The sequence below is a fragment of the Chaetura pelagica genome, unplaced genomic scaffold (assembly GCF_000747805.2).
Source record: "Chaetura pelagica isolate M959 unplaced genomic scaffold, ChaPel_1.0 scaffold532, whole genome shotgun sequence".
Lineage (NCBI taxonomy): Eukaryota > Metazoa > Chordata > Aves > Apodiformes > Apodidae > Chaetura > Chaetura pelagica.
The window spans coordinates 39560-61376 of record NW_009952282.1 but is presented as its reverse complement, the minus strand read 5'-3'; the positions used below and the strand labels follow the sequence as shown (position 1 = coordinate 61376).

Sequence of the window (21817 nt, the reverse complement as noted above, 5' to 3'; positions counted from 1 at the left end):
GTGTAGGGATGCAGGATGTGGAGAAGCTTGAAGGAAATATGCTGGTTTGGGTTGATGAGGTGCTCCTAGCAGCTCGTTTGTGGCCCATGTCAGACCATAAATACAGGCTCTTAAGCCTCCATCATCCTCTGAAACCCAGTCAGGAAATGTGCATGAGTCTGGGGAAAGACACTTGATAGGGCTCTTGCCAAAAAGCAGAGATGAACAGGTATGCCAAGGAGCTCTCCTGTCTGTGGTCTTAGAGGATTGTTCCTCCTCTGCAGCTTTCAGCACCAACGAACACGACAGAGATAACTGGAACGGGCAGCTGAAGCTGCTGCTGGAGTGGAACCAGTTGGACCTGGCCAGTGATGAGATCTTCACCAATGACCGAAACTGGGAGGTACAGACCACTCTGGGTACAGTGGCATGGGGCAGGGGAACAGTGGGAAGGGAGGCACTGGGACAATAACCATTATCTCAGCACCCCAGCCTCTGTGATAAGTGTGTCTGTTCCTCCTTGCACTGACATGACTGAGTGCAAAGCTGGTCTGCCTGTGCCACAGGGGCTCTAGGCCACCTCAGAAAATGCAACTGCACACAGAAAAACCCTCATTGTGATGAAAAAGTGGCACCTGAAGGACAATGCAGCAGTTAGTCATGTGTGCCAGCTCTTAGGGAATGGAACATCTCCCTGCTGAGGGAGCTGGGCCTGTTGGGCTTGGAGAAGAGGAGACTGAGGGGCCACCTCATCCATGGGCACAGATCTGTTCAGGGCAGTGTCAGGAGGGCAGAGCCAGGCTTTGTGCAGGGATGTCCAGTGACAGGACAAGGGGCAGTGGGTGCAAACTGGAGCCCAGGAGGTTCCATGTGAATCTCAGGAAGAACTTGTTTGCTGTGAGAGTGCCAGAGCCCTGGGCCAGGCTGCTCAGAGAGGCTGTGGAGTCTCCTTCTCTGGAGACATTCCAACCCCCCTGGGCACGTTCCTGTGTGATGTGCTCTGGGTGCCCCTGCTCTGGCAGGGGGGTTGGACTGGGTGAGCTTTCCAGGTCCCTTCCAACCCCTGGGATTCTATGATTCTAACCTTTTACATGTCTCACCTGCCCCCTAATATTTGCTTCTCCATTTCTTCCCAGTCTGCTGACCTGCAGGATGTCATGTTCACAGCCCTGGTGAAGGACAGGCCCAAGTTTGTCCGTCTCTTCCTGGAAAATGGGTTGAATCTGAGGAAGTTCCTCACCACAGAGGTTCTCAGAGAGCTGTACACGAATAACTTCAGCAGCCTGGTGTTCAAGAACCTGCAGATTGCAAAGAACTCCTACAATGATGCACTCCTCACCTTTGTCTGGAAGATGGTCGAAGACTTCCGAAGGGGCCTCAAGAGAGATGACAAAAATAGCAAGGATGAGATGGAGATACATCTTCCAGTAAGTGATGAGCACTTTGCTTCCCCTTAGAGGAACAACAAAGGTTGGTTTGTTCCTGGAGCAGCAGGATTGGCTTTCACAGTCTCAGCCTTGTGTTAGATTTAACATTCTGCCCCATTTTACAGATGCATTTAATAAGGGTCATTGAACTACAAGCAAAATGGGTAAGTTTATTTGGGTTCAAATATTTCTATTAGCACAATCAGTGCTCTAGTTGTGCGTGTCATTTAGATCAATATGAATTCAGGGTCTGGTCCAGAGGTGCCAGCAAGGTCTTGGGGAATCTGGATCCACATCTTGGGACAGACTCTTGGCCACAGGACAGCAGAGCCAATACACATGTGTGCTGTGAGGAGGTCAATGATCTGCTCAGCCTGGTGGTGGGGAGATGAAGGACTATCTGGGAATGTGAAAGGGAGATAATTGGTGGAGCCACAGCCTTCCATCCTTAAGGAGAAGGCAGCAGGTGGAGGCTCCAGAGAAGCAGAGGATCCCTCCTGTCACCACATCAAAGGAGGGGACTTGAGAGACAACTGGGGGGACTGGAAGCAGGTCCCCGTTGGGGCAGCAGGTTGGGGCCTCTCCTGGCCTTCTCCCAGAGTATCCAGTCTCCTGAGCTGGAAGATAAGGACAGAGAGCAGAACAACCCCCTCATAATCCAAGAGGAAGCAGTAATGACCTGCTAAGGCACTTGGACACTCACACATCCACGAGGCTGGATGGGATTCACCCGAGAACACTGGTGGAGCTGCCAGAGAAGCTTGCCAAGCCTCTCTCCATCATTTATCAGCAGTCCTGGGATATCCCAGAAGAGGGGAGGCTTGCCAGTGTGACACCAACCTACCAGAAGGGAACTACTGGCCTGTCAGCCTGACCTTGGCACTGGCCAAGCTAATGGAGAGTTTCATCTTGAGAGCATCCACAGCCAGGGGATCAGCTGGGATTCAGGAAGGGCAAGTCCTGCTTCACCAGCCTGATCTCTGTGTCCAGGTGACCTGCCTGGTGGAGGAGGGAGGGAAGAGCTGTTGATGTTGTCTATCTAGACTTCAGCAGAGCCCTCCAAGCTCTTTCCCACAGCATTCTAGGGAAGCTGGTGGCACATGGCATGGGCAGGGGTGTGCTTAGCTGGGTAGATAACTGGCTGGGTGGCTTAGCCCAAAGGGTTGTAGTGAAGAGAGTTGGATCCAGTTGGCTGGTTGACAGCCAGCTTATCATAAGCCAGCAGGGTGCTCAGATGGACATGCTTGGCCAACAGCATCCTGGCCTGCATCAGGAATAGTGTGGCCAGCAGGGAGTGGTCATTCCCCTGTATTCAGCACTGGTGAGACCAGCCCTCAAGTGCTGTGTTCAGTTCAAGGCCCCTCACTAGAAGGGCATTGAGTTGTTGGAGCATGTCCAGAGAAGAGCAACCAGGTAACCTAGGAGGAGGGGCTGAGGGATCTGGGGTTGATTCGTTTGGAGGAGTCTTATAGAAGATCTCATTGTCCCTACAGCTACCTGGAAGGAGGCTGGAGCAAGGCAGGCATTGGCCTTTTCTCCCAAGCAAATGACAGGGCTACAGGAAATGTTCTTGAGTTGTGCCAGGGGTGTTACCATCCCTGGAGATGTTCAAGACATGTGTAGACATGGCACTTCAGGGCATGGTGGGGTTTTTGTGGCTGTGTGTTGGTTCTGTGGGGTGAGTGGCTGTGTGGGGGTTGTTTTTCTTCTTGTTGCTGTTTGGGTGGGTCGTGTTGGGGTTTATTTTTGTACCCCACCCCAGGTGAATAGTAGGACTAGGTGATCTGAGAGGTCTTTTCCAGCTGTGATAATTCTGTGAAAATGCTGCTCAGCTTCCAGAGTTCCCAGCACAGTCTGTGATTCTTAAAAATGAGGTTGTTATGGAGTCATTTTGTGATGGGTTTGCCTTTCCCAGGTGCTAACTGCTCTGATGCCTGGTGGAACAGGAATTCCTCTTTAAGTTTGTGTGAATTCCAGAGTCTTGCTTTAACTCCCAAGGGTATTGGTGCAAAGTTCCTTTTAGAGGACATTGATCTGGGCTCTTTAAGCACAAAGTCAAGCTGTGAACGAGGCTGTTTGGACTGCATGGGTTCAAGCAAGGATGCTGGTTCTTCCACACCAAACAGGGAAGTACAAGGCTTTGATGTTAACATGAAATACCAACTAAATTCAATTAGTGTAACAAGTGTTGGATAGCAGGGATTAGTGGGCTGGCTGTGGAAGGAAGAAAATGCAAAACCAAGAGAGTGGCAGCCTAAGGATTCCTTCCACTTGAGAACAGTTTAGTGAGCTTAGAGCTCTGAGGAGTTGTTGCTGTGTCTTTCAGGATGAGTGTCCTATCACCAGGCATCCACTGCAAGCTCTGTTTATCTGGTCAGTTCTTCAGAACAAGAAGGAGTTGTCTAAAGTTATTTGGGAGCAGGTGAGTTGAATTCTCCTTTACTGCTCTGCAAGCAGCACAGTGGTGTCCTTGTCTTTGGTGTGTTGAACTTTGAAGGCTCTGGGTCTGTCTTCAGACACAAAACCAAGATCAGTCATTGCAACGTGACTGTGTAAGGACCTGGTTTGGGTTTCATACTTTGCTGATGCTGTGTGTGACTCAGCAGTCAGCCAGCACTTACCTGCTGTATGTTCTCATCTGGGTTGGAGCTTGGATGCTGAGTTCCCACCCATTCCTTACTATGAGTGTGTTCTGATACCAGGCATTTGATTGAAACCCAGTTCTGATTAGATTAGACAGTGCATCTAATGGTGATTGTATCAAATACATAATTCACAGGCTGATTCACAGGTAAACATGAGGCTAATGTAAGCAAAGCTAAGGGTGCTCCAGCTCACATTGGTCTTTGTGTCTGCCATGTCTGTGTGGGTGCATGTTGGTCTGCATGTCCAAAACAGGGTGCTGCTTCCCTGCATGTGTGGATGTTCTGAATAACATGGTTCTGGGTGGTTCTGGGTACACCCCACTGGTCCAGACTGGTGGACAGTGAAAATGGCAGTGTGGGTTGTGGCAGAGCAGACCCTCTGTTGTGAATCTCCAGCCAGAGATGCAAAGCTCATGTACAGCTGCTCAAGGCAAGACCTTTCCAGGCTGGTCACAAAGTTGTTGTCTCACCAATACACTGATGGTTACCAGTCATTTTGCTGAGCTGGATCTTCATTTGCCAGTCTGGACTGGGAGCTGAGCAGCTGCAAAAAAAACATCTGGTAATTTTTAAAGGTTTTTCTCACCCTCCCTTCTCAGAGGGCTTTGAGTGGCTGAACTCTCTCTCCACAGACCAGAGGCTGCACGTTGGCAGCCCTGGGGGCCAGCAAGCTCCTGAAGAGCCTGGCCAAGGTGAAGAATGATATCAATGCTGCTGGTGAGTCTGAGGAACTGGCTAATGAGTACGAGACAAGAGCAGTAGGTAAGTACTCCTACTTCACGAGGTGAAAACTGTTTAAAAACACTTTCTAGAAGGTGCCTGTGTCCCTCAGGCCTGATTATGTAGAGAAGTGAACAGGTCCCATTGAAGTCTATCTGTCAAGACTCCTCTCCATGTTGCAGTCTCTGTGGTAATACCCCAAAGCATTGCTGGATGTGTGCATCCTGGCAGTTGTAACAGCCCTCTGGGAAATGCCTGGGGAAACGTGCTGTTGGAGAGGAGAGTTTCTAGGGGAGGCTGCTGTGCTTTATGAGAGGCTGGCTCACTCTTCAGGGCAGTTGTGCTGTCACAGGTGCACCAACAGAACTGCCTTTGAGTGGCAAATATCCAGAGCTGGAGAGAGAAATGACTTTTCATACTACACACGTTATTAGTAGCAAAAAACTCTATGGGCAGAATAAGATGCTTGTTTTTCTGAAACAATGTTTGCAATGAATTTACCTGTGAAAAAGCATCAGATTCTGCCCTTGTCCAACTCTCCTGTTGACTGCTGTGACTGAGTTATTGCATCAGTGCTAAAAGTATGAGAAGAAGGTGAAACAAACTGATACCCTGAGTCATGTGAGTAAAAATTCAGATTTTTGCATCATTTCTTGTGCAGAACTCAATGTTTTCTCTGTGTCAGCTGCTGACTATGGTTTTCCTTCTACATGTAAACCCTGTATAATATATATAAATATAAATATCAGATTCTGCCCTTGTCCAACTCTCCTGTTGACTGCTGTGACTGAGTTATTGCATCAGTGCTAAAAGTATGAGAAGAAGGTGAAACAAACTGATACCCTGAGTCATGTGAGTAAAAATTCAGATTTTTGCATCATTTCTTGTGCAGAACTCAATGTTTTCTCTGTGTCAGCTGCTGTCATGCTATGGTTTTCCTTCTACATGTAAACCCTGTATAATATATATAAATATAAATATATATAAAACCTCAACAGGTGCAGATGGGTTTGTAAAGCAGCACACGTGTTGTTTGGACGTGCTGGAAACGTGGGCAGAGCCCTTGTACCTGTGTGCAAAAAGATGGAAAGGTTACACTTGGGATGTCACTGAAGGCACCCAAGGTGGTGGGAAGTGGAACCTGGAGTTGGAGCTCGAGGTGGGGCTGCCTCTTTCCTTCCAGAGCTGTTCACCGAGTGCTACAGCAGCGACGAGGAGCTGGCAGAGCAGCTGCTGACCTATTCCTGTGAAGCCTGGGGAGGGAGCAACTGTCTGGAGCTGGCAGTGGAAGCCAGAGACCAGCAGTTCATTGCCCAGCCAGGGGTGCAGGTAATGTCAGTGAAAAGAAGGTGCACAGCTCACTGTAGCTCTTGTGGTCTGGGCAGCTTAAAACCCCCACGATAATGTTCTGGCTGTGGAAATGTTACACACAGGGTGTGGGAGCCTCTACTTGAGAGGGGAGCTGGCTGGTTTGCCCACCAGTGCAAATTTAGGAGGGGAGGACTTGATTTAAGAGCTGCAAAGCATGAGCTGGGTGGTAAGGACTGCCTGGAGTGACTTCTCCCTTGGCACAGCTCCCTGTGTGCACAGTATGGATGTAGTGCCCCAATTAATGCTGCCTTTTAAACTGTGCCAAGTCCTGCTCATTTTGAGCTCCTGGTCATGTAGGCTGGAGAGTGGCTGGACTAAGGAACTAGCACAGTTTGCTGAGGAAAGCTTTCTGTATTGTTGAGACAGGAATCCCAGTTATTTTGATTGAAATGTCAAAGTCTGGGTGTTGGTGGTTTTTTTTCTGCTAAATCAAATGTCCTCTGATAGGATTCCTAGATTATTTTTGTTAAAACAGGATATTTTCTTCCCTGCAGAACTTCCTTTCCAAGCAGTGGTATGGAGAGATTTCAAGAGATACTAAGAACTGGAAGATTATACTGTGCCTGTTCTTTTTCCCTTTAATAGGCTGTGGCTTCATCTCATTCAGGTAATCAAATGGCTTCTCATTAGCAGAAGCAAAGCAAATCAATGAACCACAGAATCACAGGGTGATTCAAGTTGGGAGGCACCTCTGGAGATCACCCAGTCCAACCCTCTGCTCCAAGCAGGGTCAGCTGGAGCAGGTTACCCAGGACTGTGTCCAGCTGGGTTTTGAGTATCTCCAAGGATGGAGACTCCAAAGCCACTCTGGGGAACCTTTTTCCAGTGTTCAGTCTCTCTCAAAATTGTTTAAGGGCTGAATAAGCTTTTGGCAGGTGTGATCTGAAGGTTCCACTGGTGTGCCTGAAGTCAGTGGGTGCAGATTGTCATGACCTTGGGAGTAATGTATCATAGACTCATGGAATCATAGCATGTGTGGTGTTGGAAGGGACCTTTAAAGGACATCTACTCCTGCAGTGCACAGGGACCTTTTTAACTCAATCAGGTTGCTCAGAGCCTGGTGGAGCCTGGATGTCTCCAGGGATGGGGCCTCCACCCCTTCTCTGAGCAACCTGTTCCAATGCTTCACCACCCTCATTGGGAAGAACTTCCTAGTATCTAAATCTACCCTGCACTGGCCTTTGTCCTATCACTGCACATCCTTGTAAACAGCCCCTGGAAACAGGGGCTTGTAAACAGGCACTGGAAGCTGCTCTAAGGTCTCCCTGGAGCCTTCTCTTCTCCAGGCTGAACACTCCCAGTTCTCCCAGCCTGTGTTTGTAGCACTGCTGTGGTCCCTCCATTGCAGGAAGCCCCGTGTCCTGTGCCAGACCTTGCACATCATCACTTTGATGAAGAGCACGACTGTTTCCAGGCACAAGAGCTGTGCTTTGAGACCTTTCTCCTCCTCTGTTCCCTCAGGAAGAAGCCTGTGGAGAAGAGCAAGAAACTCTTGCTGTATTACGTGTCGTTCTTCACCTCCCCCTTTGTGGTCTTCTCCTGGAATGTCATCTTCTACATTGCCTTCCTGCTGCTCTTTGCCTACGTGCTGCTGATGGATTTCCAGAAGGAACCCACTGCCCTGGAGATATTCCTTTACGTCCTGGTCTTCATTCTGCTTTGTGATGAAGTGAGACAAGTAGGCAGCTCTTGCAAACCAGAAACGTTTAGTGCTAGATTAAAAGCCTGGTGCTTTTTCCCCTCCCAGTGGTGCAAGGCAGCACAGGCTGCTCTGAGTTACAGCCACATCTTGGGAGATCTGTCCAGGCAACTTAAGGCACAATGAGTGTATTTCCCCTCCCAGTGGGGGTGTTTAATTCCTACTTGTGCCCCAGTAGCTGCAGTGTCCATGCACTGAGAGAAGTGTGTATGTACTTTGGGGCTGGGTGGATAAGCTGATGCCAGTGGAGATAATCCTCAGGGGTGCTTGGCTTGGATTGCCAGAGGTTGGATTTAACACACATCTGGGCACATACCTCTAGATCAAGTAATTCTTGCCTCTCTTCTCCACATCCCCCCACCTTTTTAAACCAATGAGCAAGTTCTCATTATATATTTCTGTTGATCTTTTAATGATAAATACAGGTTTTGTTAGTTTTCTGTAGTCCCAGGGACCAGCTTTAGATTGCCTGCATTGCTGGTGTGGGAACTGTGGGTGGGACTGGCTGCAGAGCTGATGTTGTTCCCACTTCAGGTGTTAAGGGAAGAGATGAAATACATTGGTCTTCAGGCACCTGGGTCTCTACCAGTTAGTGTTCAAAATACTAGGAAGAGGCTGGGGAAATGGGAAGGGAAATGGGTGTGTGGTTTCTGTGCAGTGCTGCTCTCAGAGTCCTGCAAGGCATTAGTCTGCACAAGAGTGTGTGTGGGATCTGCTGGGTCAGGCCACCCTGCAAGAATGTTCCTTACATGAGCTCAAATGACATTGCTGAGTGTTGATGCTACTGTGCTTAACTTGCTGTGTGCTCTTCTTCCTTTGCAACAGTCAAGGTGCTTCCCTGTTTAAGGCAACTTCCCTTGCTGAGGAAAATGGGGTAAAGTAAAAGGCTCTGTTGCAATGAAAACACTAATGGAGTGTTTGTTTCTGCTGATTTAGGTTCTGGTGTCTCTGGACCTGTCCCTGCACTTCCTGTGTGTACCCAGCAAAAATCCTGGGGAAAGCCTTAGGGATAGAAACCCTTTTTTTTTTCTCTCAATGCCATTATTTCTCACTACCCTGAGCAGGTTAGAACAGATCCCAGGAATCCCATTCACAGCTGGTGGCAACGGGACCAATTTTGATGGTGAAAGTGGAGGCAGCTAAAAACAGAGAGTTTGTTGGAGATGTAAAGTCATCTTAAACCAGTGTCCTGGCTTCAAACCTGTTTTGCTCAGGAGCAAAATGCAGACCAGTGTCCCAGGGAACTTTCTGCCTGGCTTCCCCTGAGGTTGATTGGGTGTGCATTGGTCTGACTCTGAAGCCAAAGTAGTACCTGAGCCCTTCATGCATCAGGTTTTGGTTTTCCTGTCAAAGGAAAACTACAGGTAATGTTGCCTGGGGTTCCACTGCTGCAGTCAGATAACTTAATTCTGGGGAGGAATGAGCCCTTTGGTTAGTGTTGTGCCTGGGGAGATGGAAGCTCTAAATGTAAAGCAGATTGTTCCATTGTGTCTGAACCAAAAGCCACTGGCTTGGGCTCGTTTTCACTCCTGATGGTCCTAAGAGTTTTTTAACTAGCCAGAGCTCCTTCCTGACATCCCATTTAGGGCTGTCATGGCAGCAGTGAGATCGGAGATGCCTTTTTCCTGCTACCTTCTTAGCCACATGGGTGTAGCCTCCAGCCAGGTGAGTGGATGGACTCGTGGGCTGTGCAGGAAAGCCTCCTTTTCTCAGAAGGACCCTGGACAGAACCTCCATGCTCATGAACTCTTAGCCATGGGCACTACTTGGTATTTGAAGGACTGGTCTGCACTGCTAGCACAGTTGTTCTTACTTGCTTACATGCATCTGCCTGGTTTTTTTCCTGTTTGCTGGAGATCAAAACCTGGTTCCTTTCCTCCATCCACAGTTGTGCCCTTTAGTAGAAGAGGCATCAAGCTTAAGCCTGCTGCATTGAACACAGCTCAGGGTGGTGATGTGCTTTGTGAGAGGCTTTTGGGGCCCTCCTCATCCAGCTGTTGATGGAAAACACAAGAGAGCCAGACAACTTGTGTTTGATGGAGGGAGTTGCTAGACAGAAATGTGAGAAACCATTGTGGTGCCAATGCACAGGCCCACCCAGACCCTGCAGCAAAGCAGTTTATTTACATTCTTGCAGGAATGGGTGACCTGAACAAGCAGGCACACCCATAGGCAGGTGAATAACAGTTTCTATTCCCTATTCCCAAAGTTCCCTCCCCTGGTTCCCCACTCCCTGGGCACTCCAGGGTTTCCAGCCCATCCGACGCTTCCCATGATCCTGTAAGTTTCCCACCCCTGTTCACACATCCCATCCTAGCAGGTCACTTTTTACCTTTTCAGGTAAAATTCTGACCTTCCTTGCCCCCTTGGCTGCCTTCCCAATTCACAAACCTACTGGTGTCACCCTGCCCTGAGCAGCAGGACAGAAGGGGCTTTGTTGGGTCTGACCTTGGGCCATCAATCCTGCTCCATGTTGGGATCCCCAGGTGGAGCCCAATTCACTCCCTCAGGTTCTTGGGCCACAAACCCCTCCTGGTGTCCTTGGAATGTGCAGAGATCTGACTTATATCAAACAAACTATGTATTTAAACCACTGCTGGTGTCAGATATCTCACTTATATCAAACAAACTATAGAATTCTAACACTAGAATATATATATATATATATATATATACACCATATATATATATACATATAAATATAAACCAAACCCTACACTATGTTTCTAACACTAGAATGCCAAATCATCACTACATTTCTAACAGAAACAACCCAGTGTCACAGGTGCCAGACGTGCTGTCCTTGCTCAGTGCTCAACCTTTGGTACCTCAGATAGGAACTGAGCTGTTCCTTGGTCCCAAGATGCTGAAATAGTGTCTGGTAATATCTGGAGGCTGCCACCCTGTTCATCTTTAGCCAGCATGTGAGGAAAACCCAAGACTTGTGCAAACAGCCAAGTGGGGCTCTCTGCTCACAGCTTCCTCTGCAGGTGGAAGAAAACTCCCCTTCATCTCCAGTTCCCATAGGAGCACTGGGAGCAGAACTGCCTTCCTTGGCTGTGCAGTAAGGGAGGGAGTCCCTGGTCAGCACTCCACTCAGCTTTGGTTATTTCAGTGAAAATCAAAAAGAATCATGACGAGGGACTCGGTCTGTTTCTTTAGGCCTGTTGGAGGTTTCTCCTGGTTAACTTGTCCTAACGAGTCCCCTCTAATTAGATCCAGAAGGACGTTCTTGTGCAAACTCTGGATCCAGGGTGCAGCACCCCAGCCAGTCTGGGAATGGGCAGATCCCCACTAGGCTTGTGCTTCAGAAATAAGAGAGATTTGAGGGAACAAACTAAATCTGCATCTTTGATCAAAAGCAGGTGTGGTGGTTACTTGCTGCTCTGTTTTGCTTTCCAGTGGTACATGAATGGCAGTAAGTATTTCTCAGACCTGTGGAATGTTATGGATACACTAGCAATCTTCTACTTCATAGCAGGGATTGTGTTCAGGTGAGTGAATATCCTTTCCTGGGGCTTTGCTTCCTTTCTGGGTTTTGACCACAACCTGTAGCAAGATTTTGGAAACGGATGTGTTCCCCAATTTCCTTGCTCTTTATGAAGTGCCCCAGTGCTGCCAAGTCTTGACACTAAAGCTTTAAAAAGCAATTCAAGAAATGAAATACAGCAATAGGGGGAACATCTGCATGTAATCCTTTTCTCCCCAGCCAGTTCTACCAGCTGTCATCAGGTGGGAGTGGGCAGGGGGGGCATAGGGTCCTGCATAGCTGTGTTGTTTCCCAGTTACTTCCCACTCCCCACTTCAGTGTATTTTCACCTGACCTCCACATGCTTTACCCAACACTTCTCTTCATTTTCTCTTACTGTCTCCATCAGGCTTCACTCATCTGATGAAAGCTCTTGGTATTCTGGGAGAGTCATTTTCTGTTTGGACTACATAGTTTTTACTCTGAGGCTGATCCATATTTTCACAGTGAGCAGGAATCTAGGACCTAAAATTATTATGCTGCAGAGGATGGTAAGATTCTGGCAGCTTTTCAAGAATCTATGTGAATGCTGGGACACCTCACTTTTCCTCAAGAGTGAAAATCACTGCCATTCTGATGATGGCAGCAAGTTGTTTCTGTCTCTTCAACCTGCTAAACAGGTTTCATTAAGATTTAAATAGATCCAAATTAAGAGCAGGGCCTTTTTCTCTTCCTCTGTATAGGGGAAGTATGAAGATCAGGTTGAAGAACTGAGGAGGAAATTTGCTTCCTGGTAGCTTTTGTCCTAGAGTTTCCCATTGTTTCAGTGTATATTCCCTCAGTCCTGTTGCTTACATGAATGCTCCCCAAACAAGACAGTAACAATGAACTGGGGGAGAACTTCTATCTTCCACTGCATCTATCACACAAGGAACTGGATAAATTGGGTGGTGAGCAGCCTCTCGTGGAGTGGCCTGGCTGATTCTGCCCTTTGTAGCTGAATGTGATGCTTGATAGCAGGGAAAGGTAGAAGGAAGAGAATGGAATTCAATGTAATACAGAGATGGGCCACTACAGGTATGGGGATGAGGAGCATTGGAGAATGTCTGCTTGAATCTCCATGTCCCCTGGAGCTGATCTTCCCTCCAGGGACACCTCTACATGCTGGGGGGCATGTCTAGAGAGTGGCACTCAAAGGGCATGTGCAGTGAGTGCTGTTAGAGGGGTTTAGGAAGAGGTTTTCCCAAATTTTCTGCTTTTCTGTAGTGGTTGGGCTGTCTGGTGCCACAGCAGAGGATTGGCATAAAAACCAGCTGTGTAGTGACAGTGGCAGCTTACCCTGAAAGCCTTGTCCCACTGCTGCAAAGCCAAAGTCTAGACAGGACCTGGTCCTAGAGACCCTTAGGATTTGGGAGCAACAACACAGGATTGTTTGCTGTCCATCTCCTTTTGGCCTTCTGAGTTCCTGAGTAAGGATAATAGGGTGCTGGGGGCTAGTGGGAAGGCAGATCTTGGTGGAGGTGGGTCTGCAACAAGTGGGAAAGCTCAGCTGGGTTATTACCAGTCTTCAGTTACCTAAATATGAGGAGGCAGAAGTTAATGAAACTCTTGGCCAGTGTCTTCACTTCCCTGAGTGGGAATGGGTGATGATTTGTGTGTTGGAGACTGTGAATGTGCGGAGCCGTGATCTGCAAACCCACCTAATACCCAACTGGAGAGATGAAGAAGTTCTCTTGTCCTCTTCCAGATGATAGATGTCTTCTTCTTCCTCTTCCTCTTCGCTGTGTGGATGGTGGCCTTTGGTGTGGCCAGACAGGGCATCCTGAGGAAGAACGAGCACCGCTGGGAGTGGATATTTCGATCCGTCATCTACGAGCCCTACCTGGCCATGTTTGGCCACTACCCTGATGATGTGGATGGTACTTGTTCTGCTGTGGGAGGCTCTGCTGGGCGGGTGGGAGGCTCTGTCCATCCACTGGTTGCCTCAGCCCTCTGCCCCCGTTGCTCCAAGCAGCCACAAGGCAAGGTTTGCTGCCGGGTGGGGAGGTGGGAAGGAGCAGACCACACGTTTCGGGGTTGGTGGCAGCACCTGGGGCTGGAGCCAGAAGAAAGAGCTCACTGTTTGCTCTCCATTCTCACCCTCTGAGGTACCACCTACAACTTCGACCGCTGCACCTTTTCTGGGAATGAGTCCAAGCCCTTGTGTGTGGAGCTGGATGCCAACAACCAGCCCCGCTTCCCGGAGTGGATCACCATTCCCCTGGTCTGCATTTACATGCTCTCCACTAACATCCTCCTTGTGAACCTGCTTGTGGCCATGTTTGGGTAGGTAAAGGAGCCATCACTTGCTTGTGATCTCTGTTATCAGTATCCCAGTATTGAAGCCCTGGGAAAGAGCAGGACTCTGTGTCTTTTGCAGAGAAATTGCTGGGAATAGTCTGGGCAGAGTTCCTAGCTTGAAACAGACCCCTCAGGTTAAGGGTGGGGTGTGGGAAGGGGAACAAAATCAAGGCTCTTCAGCATTTAGAATAATAGAATCACAGAACCATTCAGGTTGGAAAAGCCCCTTGGGATCACCCAGTCCAACCATCATCCCTGCTCTACAAGGTTCTCCCCTAAACCATCTCCACCAACACCACATCCAAACAACCCTTAAACACACCCAGGGATGGTGACTCCACTACCTCCCTTGGCAGCCTGTTTGAGTTTCTAACCACTCCTGCTGTGAAAAAAACTGTCCTAATGCCCAGTCTAAACCTGCCCTGGTGCAGCTTGAAGCCCTTCCCTCTTGTCACTAATGACCTGTGAGAAGAGACCAGCACCAACCTCTCTACAATGACCTTTCAGGTGGTTGTAGAGACTGATGAGTCTCCCCTCAGCCTCCTCTTTCTCAATCTAAACATTCCCAGCTCCTTCAAGGGTTCTTCATCAGATTGATTCTCCAGGCCCTTCCCCAGCTCTGTTGCCTCCTCTGTCCTGGCTCCAGCACCTCCAGATCTCTCTGGAATGGAGGTGCCCAAACTGGACACACAACACTCAGGTGTGGCCTCCCCAGTGCTGAGCACAGGGGGACAATCACCTCTCCTTCAGCTGGTCACACCATTTCTAACACAGGCCAGGATGCCGTGGGCTTCCTTGTCCACCTGGGCACACACTGGCTCATGTTCAGCCCCTTGTCAATGAGCACCCCCAGGTCCTTTCCTGCCAGACCCTTTCCAGCCACACTTCCCCAAGCCTGGAGCATTCCCTGGGGTTGTTGTGGCCCAAGTGCAGGACCCAGCACTTGGCCTTGTTGAATCCCAGACCACTGACATCAGCCCAAGGATCTGATCTACCCAAGTCTCTCTGCAGAGCCTCCCTATCCCTTATCAAGATCATCAATGAAGGTGTTCCAGCTTATTTGTAACTTGAGGTTGTTGGTTTTTTCTATGGCCTTAGCTCCTCCCACGTTCAAATGTCTCTCTGAAGAGGAGAACAAGCTCAGTAACCTCCTGCTCAGTACAAACCACCAACTCCAGGATGCCTTGATGTAAACACACCTGTGGATAATGAAGATAAACACTGTGTGTGTTGGCTCTGGGGCAGGTCTGTGGTGGGTAACTAACACTGTAGGTGCTTTCTCTGCCTTCCCCTGTTAGTTACACTGTGGGATCAGTCCAGGAGAACAATGACCAGGTGTGGAAGTTCCAACGTTTCTTCTTGGTCCAAGAGTATTGCAGCCGCCTGACCATCCCCTTCCCCTTCGTCATCTTTGCCTACATCTTCATGGTGATGAGGAAATGCTTCAAATGCTGCTGTAGGAAAGAAAGCAAAGAGCCATCTATTTGCTGTAAGTAGGATTTATTCCTGGCTGCCTGCAGGTCAGCTCTGGGGGAGGTGCCTTGCAGCTTTTCCCTGGGCTTCAAGCAGGCAGTGTGTGGGGAGATTTTTCAAGGGTAATGTAGACCCAGGAAGAGGTGGTTGTGCTGGAAATGAGGAACAGCTCATTCATGGTCTTCATCAAGTGCTGGAAACCCCTTTGATAAGGTTCAAATCCAAGAGCCCAGCTGCTTCTCACCCATCATTTTCCTTCAGTACTCTGGGTGTGCTCCCTCTAGGATATGAGGAATTACACTCCCAACTCCTCATGCTGGAGCTCCAGTGACTGTTGTTGTGATTCCCCACCCTGCAATAACTTTGGTTTTGGTCTGGTGAGGGAGCTGTTGTGTTCTACCAAGTTCCATCTGCTCCACTGCAGAATTGTGCAGTCATGTAGTGCTTTCTTGTCCAAGCCATTTTGGAGGCAGAATTACCTCATGGATGTAAATCAAGTCATCAAATTAATTCTATCAGTTTAGGGCTCCCTATGCTGCTTCCTAGCTTTGAAAGTATTTTGGGGGGGTTAGAACATTGCCTAAATTCATCCAGAGCCTGCAGCAGCTGAGTGCCACCTTCATGCTCTGCATGAAAAATGCAAACTGTCCCATTCCTCCTTAGCACCTGGTGGTGCCTCCCTCCTGCCCTGCTCCCCAGGGGCAGAGATCCCTGGTCTTGCAAGCTCAGAATGATTGGGTAGCTTGTACAAGAGGTTGGTCTTCATCTCTGCTTGCTACTCAGGAATAGTTTCTCAGTCTCCCAGCTAAGACAGGCAGTAGCTGCCAGGGCTTCAGAGGCTCCTCTCCCTGCTGGAGAGGGATGGTCAGAGAATGCAGAGTCCCCTGTTCCTCTGGATGTGGCCAAATAGACAACCTGGCTCAGACATGGAGGAGTCAGCCCTCTAGCTATTTCCCCCTTATTTACTCTGTCAGAGGGCACAGACATGAATTGCTTTAACAATCTTGTTTCCCCCAACAAATGGGGTGTTTTCTCTCTTTTTCTGAAGCAGATGAGAGAGGGTAGGTTGAGTTAATTGACAGAATTATTCCCATCCATCAGCAGCCTGCAGCCTGGATTTGTTATTAGTTTAGGAGAAAGGTCCCTGCTCTGGGGTATAAAATTCCTTAGAACTAACTAAATAATTTTGGCTGACAAGTCACTGCTTGGTTTCCTTACTGGGGAGGCTGTTTAACAGCAGATCTTTCTGCCCAAGTGGTGCACAGTGGATGTTGCCATTCTAAAAAGCAACTGGCAGGATTAATTAGGGCCAGAGTATCATTGTGGTTGAGCTGGTGACAGGAACAGCACTGCATGGAGAAAGCAAACCAGTGTATTAACTACTGCAGAGCTCTGGCTTCCTCACCTGACTCCTACAGAAATGTTGCTGAAATGCTTCTCAGTACCTGGAAGAAGAAGCACTGGGGGAGGAAATAGGACTTTAGTCATTTGTCCACTGTGGGCTTCTTTCAGCTCTGCTAATTGATTTATTTATTTTAAATTAAAACCCTTGTGGTCTGTGCTGCCTGGCTGGAGCAGGAGAAAATGCAGGAGCAGGATCCTGGAGGGCTTTGATGCCTCCAAGTGGTTTGCTCTGTGTCACTCTGATTTGCAGCAGGGACAGGAGAGGTGCCTTTTAGAGGAGATAATGCTTCACCATTTTTAAATGGGTTAGTTCAATGCTAAGTCCTGCAACGTGGTGATGAACACGTGTTATTCCTAGTGATCCAACACAGGGTTATGCAGCTTAACCCCAGAGATGAACCATCTGCAATGTCCTACACCTGTTGAAGGGGCTGCTATTTCCCACAGCACTTGCCTTTTAGTCTTAACCAAGACTAAAAACAAATAATCCAGAAAGACTTCTGGAGTTTGTTGGGGTGTTTTGGTTGGTTGGTTAGTTTTTTTAACCAACCCTGGTTGAGAGGAGCATCCATTGAGATGGTGTCTGTTAATCAGGGCTGTGTCACGGGTGGGAAGTGGGGCTGCAAATGAAGCAGGGGCAGGAATCAGTAGCCTCTGAACACAAGCACTAACCCAGCCTCTTGGCATCTTAGCAATGGGAAGGCAAATTAACCCAATCCAGTGCTGGTGTTTTTCTTCACATACGTTTTCCAGGCTCGAAAAATGAGGACAATGAAATTCTGGCATGGGAAGCTGTCATGAAGGAAAATTACCTTGTCAAAGTCAACACCAAGGCACATGATTCATCAGAAGAGTAAGTCTGTCCTTTGTCTTCCCTCTCTTGACTTTCTGCTGAGTATTTGTGGTGAAACCAAGTTTTCAGCAGCTCTAATTGTTTTACAAGCCAACAAGTAGTTAAATAAACTCAGCTTACAGGTGCTTTTTTATACTGGAAGTGAAATGATGGCTGGATTTTTTTGCCAGCTGCTGCAGGCTCTCTTTAGGAATAGTTGATTGGGTTGGTTAGAAGCTACTGGCAACTTCACAAGGGTTGTAATGGTACCTCATGCACACAGGAGTTGGGTAGATGTGTGAAATGTCCTTGTTCCAAGTGCCCTGCTGTCCTGAGGCTCCTGTGCCTTCCCCCAGGGCTGGAGGGGTTTGGGAATGACCCCCAGGGCTGGAGGGGCTTGGGAATGACCCCCAGGCTGGAGGGGTTTGGGAATGACCCCCAGGCTGGAGGGGCTTGGGAATGACCCCCAGGGCTGGAGGGGCTTGGGAATGACCCCCAGGCTGGAGGGGTTTGGGAATGACCCCCAGGGCTGGAGGGGTTTGGGAATGACCCCCAGGGCTGGAGGGGCTTGGGAATTGCCCCCAGGGCTGGAGGGGTTTGGGAATGACCCCCAGGCTGGAGGGGCTTGGGAATGACCCTCAGGCTGGAGGGGTTTGGGAACGACACACTTGTGTCCAGAGCCAAGGGGAACATCCATGTGGGGAAGAAGAACCTTTTCCCACACAGGGTTTCTCAAATGACACCACTTTTCTGAACTTGAGCCTTTCTATTTGAGAGGGAGGTTGGTACTAAATGATCTCTAAGGTCCCTTCCAACTCACAGCATCCTATGGTTTATTCTGTGATTCTGTTTTGCCACTGGAGGAGAAAATGCTGCCTTCCTGTAGTGTTTTGAGGTCTCATCATGGGAAGCAGTGCTGTAGCTGACTGGCTTTGTAACATGGTCCAGTTAGCATATAATATTCAGTGTTAGACCTGGAATATCAAGCATTCCCAAGGCATCAGTCTGTGTAGACACGTGTATATAGTAGCATGAGTAGGAAAGACCTCTGGAGAGGGGAACATGCTATTTGGAATGGTGGTGTTGGAGGGTTGGTGGCTGGAACTGCTCTTCTGTAACTGCCAGATCCTGGCACTTCACCTTTGGGATCTGCCTCAGGGTTTTCAGGGTGATAATTGAAGAGGGAAGTAAGAAGAAAGCCAGCAGACCCAGCTAGCTGCTGGGAATGGTGGTGTGAGTTTGCAGTCAGCTTCCAGCAGCTCCAGTACTTCCCTAAATCACAGGTAAGGGAAGAGCTGATAAGAATGGATTGCAAAAAGGCCCCAAGTTTCTCTCAGGCCAGAGGTGAGGACTAGGTCTCTTAGCTCCAGCCAGGGTTCTGCTGCCCAGGTTTGCAAAGAGAGGGTGGTTAAGCCAGGATGCTGGTCTCAGTCCTCTCTTCTGTGTCCTCTGTGTTTTTAGGATACTGCATCGATTCAGACAACTGGATGCAAAGGTGGGTGTGTTTCAGGCTGCTCTGGGGAGGTGCTTCTGTCTGGTGAAGCAGGGAGTGGCTCACAAGGACAATGGGCATCCCTGAGAGCCACATGCAGGCTTTGGTCCTATTGCCAGGACCCCCTTTTAGTTGGGCTTTTTAAATGTGCTCCTTTGATTCCCTTTGTGCTGGAAAATGAAGCAGAAAGGAACTTGCTTAGCATTGAAGTGTTTCCCAATATTCCTTCTTGGATGGACTAGAAGGGAAACTGATTTAAGAGTACACACTTCTCAAACACATGTTCTGTCCAACTTAGGTTCTAGTGCTGAAGGCAGGATTGGGAATGACCCCCAGGGCTGGAGGGGTTTGGGAATGACCCCCAGGCTGGAGGGGCTTGGGAATGACCCTCAGGCTGGAGGGGTTTGGGAACGACACACTTGTGTCCAGAGCCAAGGGAAACATCCATGTGGGGAAGAAGAACCTTTTCCCACACAGGGTTTCTCAAATGACACCACTTTTCTGAACTTGAGCCTTTCTATTTGAGAGGGAGGTTGGTACTAAATGATCTCTAAGGTCCCTTCCAACTCACAGCATCCTATGGTTTATTCTGTGATTCTGTTTTGCCACTGGAGGAGAAAATGCTGCCTTCCTGTAGTGTTTTGAGGTCTCATCATGGGAAGCAGTGCTGTAGCTGACTGGCTTTGTAACATGGTCCAGTTAGCATATAATATTCAGTGTTAGACCTGGAATATCAAGCATTCCCAAGGCATCAGTCTGTGTAGACACGTGTATATAGTAGCATGAGTAGGAAAGACCTCTGGAGAGGGGAACATGCTATTTGGAATGGTGGTGTTGGAGGGTTGGTGGCTGGAACTGCTCTTCTGTAACTGCCAGATCCTGGCACTTCACCTTTGGGATCTGCCTCAGGGTTTTCAGGGTGATAATTGAAGAGGGAAGTAAGAAGAAAGCCAGCAGACCCAGCTAGCTGCTGGGAATGGTGGTGTGAGTTTGCAGTCAGCTTCCAGCAGCTCCAGTACTTCCCTAAATCACAGGTAAGGGAAGAGCTGATAAGAATGGATTGCAAAAAGGCCCCAAGTTTCTCTCAGGCCAGAGGTGAGGACTAGGTCTCTTAGCTCCAGCCAGGGTTCTGCTGCCCAGGTTTGCAAAGAGAGGGTGGTTAAGCCAGGATGCTGGTCTCAGTCCTCTCTTCTGTGTCCTCTGTGTTTTTAGGATACTGCATCGATTCAGACAACTGGATGCAAAGGTGGGTGTGTTTCAGGCTGCTCTGGGGAGGTGCTTCTGTCTGGTGAAGCAGGGAGTGGCTCACAAGGACAATGGGCATCCCTGAGAGCCACATGCAGGCTTTGGTCCTATTGCCAGGACCCCCTTTTAGTTGGGCTTTTTTAATGTGCTCCTTTGATTCCCTTTGTGCTGGAAAATGAAGCAGAAAGGAACTTGCTTAGCATTGAAGTGTTTCCCAATATTCCTTCTTGGATGGACTAGAAGGGAAACTGATTTAAGAGTACACACTTCTCAAACACATGTTCTGTCCAACTTAGGTTCTAGTGCTGAAGGCAGGAGGTAATTAATCCTGATTTATTGGGTTTTGTTTCACTTCTGCTTCTAAAATGAAATGGCAGTTCAGGTAGGTTGTGGGGAGCCTTCAGGTAGAAGAGGCAACCCCCCCTGGGTAAGCAAAGGATGCTCCATACAAATGCACAAGGGGTGTTTTTGGAGGCTTGATTGATTTATGTCTTTTTACCTCTGGTGTGGGGAGTTGCTTTGGTGTGAAGAACAGACTTTTTAGAAGTCCAAGTGTGAAAAGGCCCCACATTTACTTCAAAATGCTGCTTCTGGTTGCTGCTAAATTAATTAGATTACAAAATAACAGCTTGCTTTCCAGAGAGAAAGGTACAGCTACCAAGTATGTCTTGTAATCCTCCTCTGGAAACTGAAACACCATAGAATAACCTTAATTCTCTGCTGGCAGGTAATCCCCAAATCCTCTCTCTGTGAGGAAACACTTGCAGCAAGCTGGTTTGTCTGCTCCTGCCTGCAGCTTTCCTAGCAAAATGCCCTTCCTTTCCCTTCATCCCAGGCTGCAATCATCTGTTGGGATGAGTCAGGTTGACTTTATAGAAGCTTCTTTTTCTGTTTTGTTTTTATTTTCTTTCAATTCTTCAGCTCTCTGATTTGAAAGGCCTTCTGAAAGAGATTTCCAGCAAAATCAAATGAATGCAGCTGAGATCCAAGAGCAGCTACCTGAGCAGGGTAAGCCCCTCTCTACATCCATTCACTGTCTGGAAGGAGTTTTCAGCATCTGTGATGTTAGGTTGGTTTGTCTTGGGAAGAGGAGGTTGTATTAATTACTCATGCCTGATTACTGATGTCAGTCTTGTCTAATGTTTGAAAAGAAATAACAGCTAAATTCTCTTCTTCATTTGTTGTTTTGTTGTTGTTGTTTTTTGTTGGTTGTGTTTTTTTTTTCCCTGAAAATATAATTTTCCATCTGATGTTTCTGGCAGTTTTTTGGCACAGTTTAAAATATCTTATTTTGCCCCCTTGCCTTTGGAAAACTGAGAAAACCCAAGGAGTTTGTCTTTGTGCTGGATGCCCCCTGGAAACTGAGGAGCTGCTGTGCTGGATCCTTTATCTTGAAAATTTTTTAACTCTGAAGAACATAAAAACCAAATAGTAAAGAGAGTTCTGGGTAGGGATAAGGTTCATTTTCCCCCTGTCAAAGGAGGGTGTTGTGATGGGTCACTGCAGCCATCCTGGGTCCTCTGGGCTAAACTGCAGAGTGAAGAGTTTAACCCAAAGTCCCCAGAGCTGCAGTTCAGTGTCTGGTCATCAGCTCTGTGTCCTTTTCATCAAGTTCTGCAGAAGAACTGGGCTGGTGACACAGGTCCCAGTGGAATGGGAAAGGCAGGCAGAACATCAGTGGGTGCAGGGAGCTCTGTCATGGGTACAGACAGTAGGCTAGG

At 48.4% G+C, this 21817-nt stretch overlaps 1 protein-coding gene across 1 annotated transcript in view; it reads left to right on the top strand.

Annotated features, from left to right (window-relative positions):
- TRPM8 (transient receptor potential cation channel, subfamily M, member 8) overlaps positions 1 to 21068 on the top strand; it is a 35977-nt gene extending 14909 nt beyond the window's left edge. Inside the window, exons 10-24 of the mRNA XM_010007797.1 lie at positions 264 to 382; positions 1116 to 1406; positions 3733 to 3828; positions 4684 to 4813; positions 5955 to 6100; positions 6637 to 6749; positions 7604 to 7820; positions 11244 to 11335; positions 11720 to 11861; positions 13058 to 13229; positions 13458 to 13635; positions 14949 to 15139; positions 17281 to 17380; positions 18821 to 18854; positions 21018 to 21068. Coding sequence (XP_010006099.1) covers positions 264 to 382; positions 1116 to 1406; positions 3733 to 3828; positions 4684 to 4813; positions 5955 to 6100; positions 6637 to 6749; positions 7604 to 7820; positions 11244 to 11335; positions 11720 to 11861; positions 13058 to 13229; positions 13458 to 13635; positions 14949 to 15139; positions 17281 to 17380; positions 18821 to 18854; positions 21018 to 21068 — 2072 coding nt within the window. The remainder of the gene's footprint in view (positions 1 to 263; positions 383 to 1115; positions 1407 to 3732; positions 3829 to 4683; positions 4814 to 5954; positions 6101 to 6636; positions 6750 to 7603; positions 7821 to 11243; positions 11336 to 11719; positions 11862 to 13057; positions 13230 to 13457; positions 13636 to 14948; positions 15140 to 17280; positions 17381 to 18820; positions 18855 to 21017) is intronic.
- Positions 21069 to 21817: the final 749 nt, after the last annotated feature.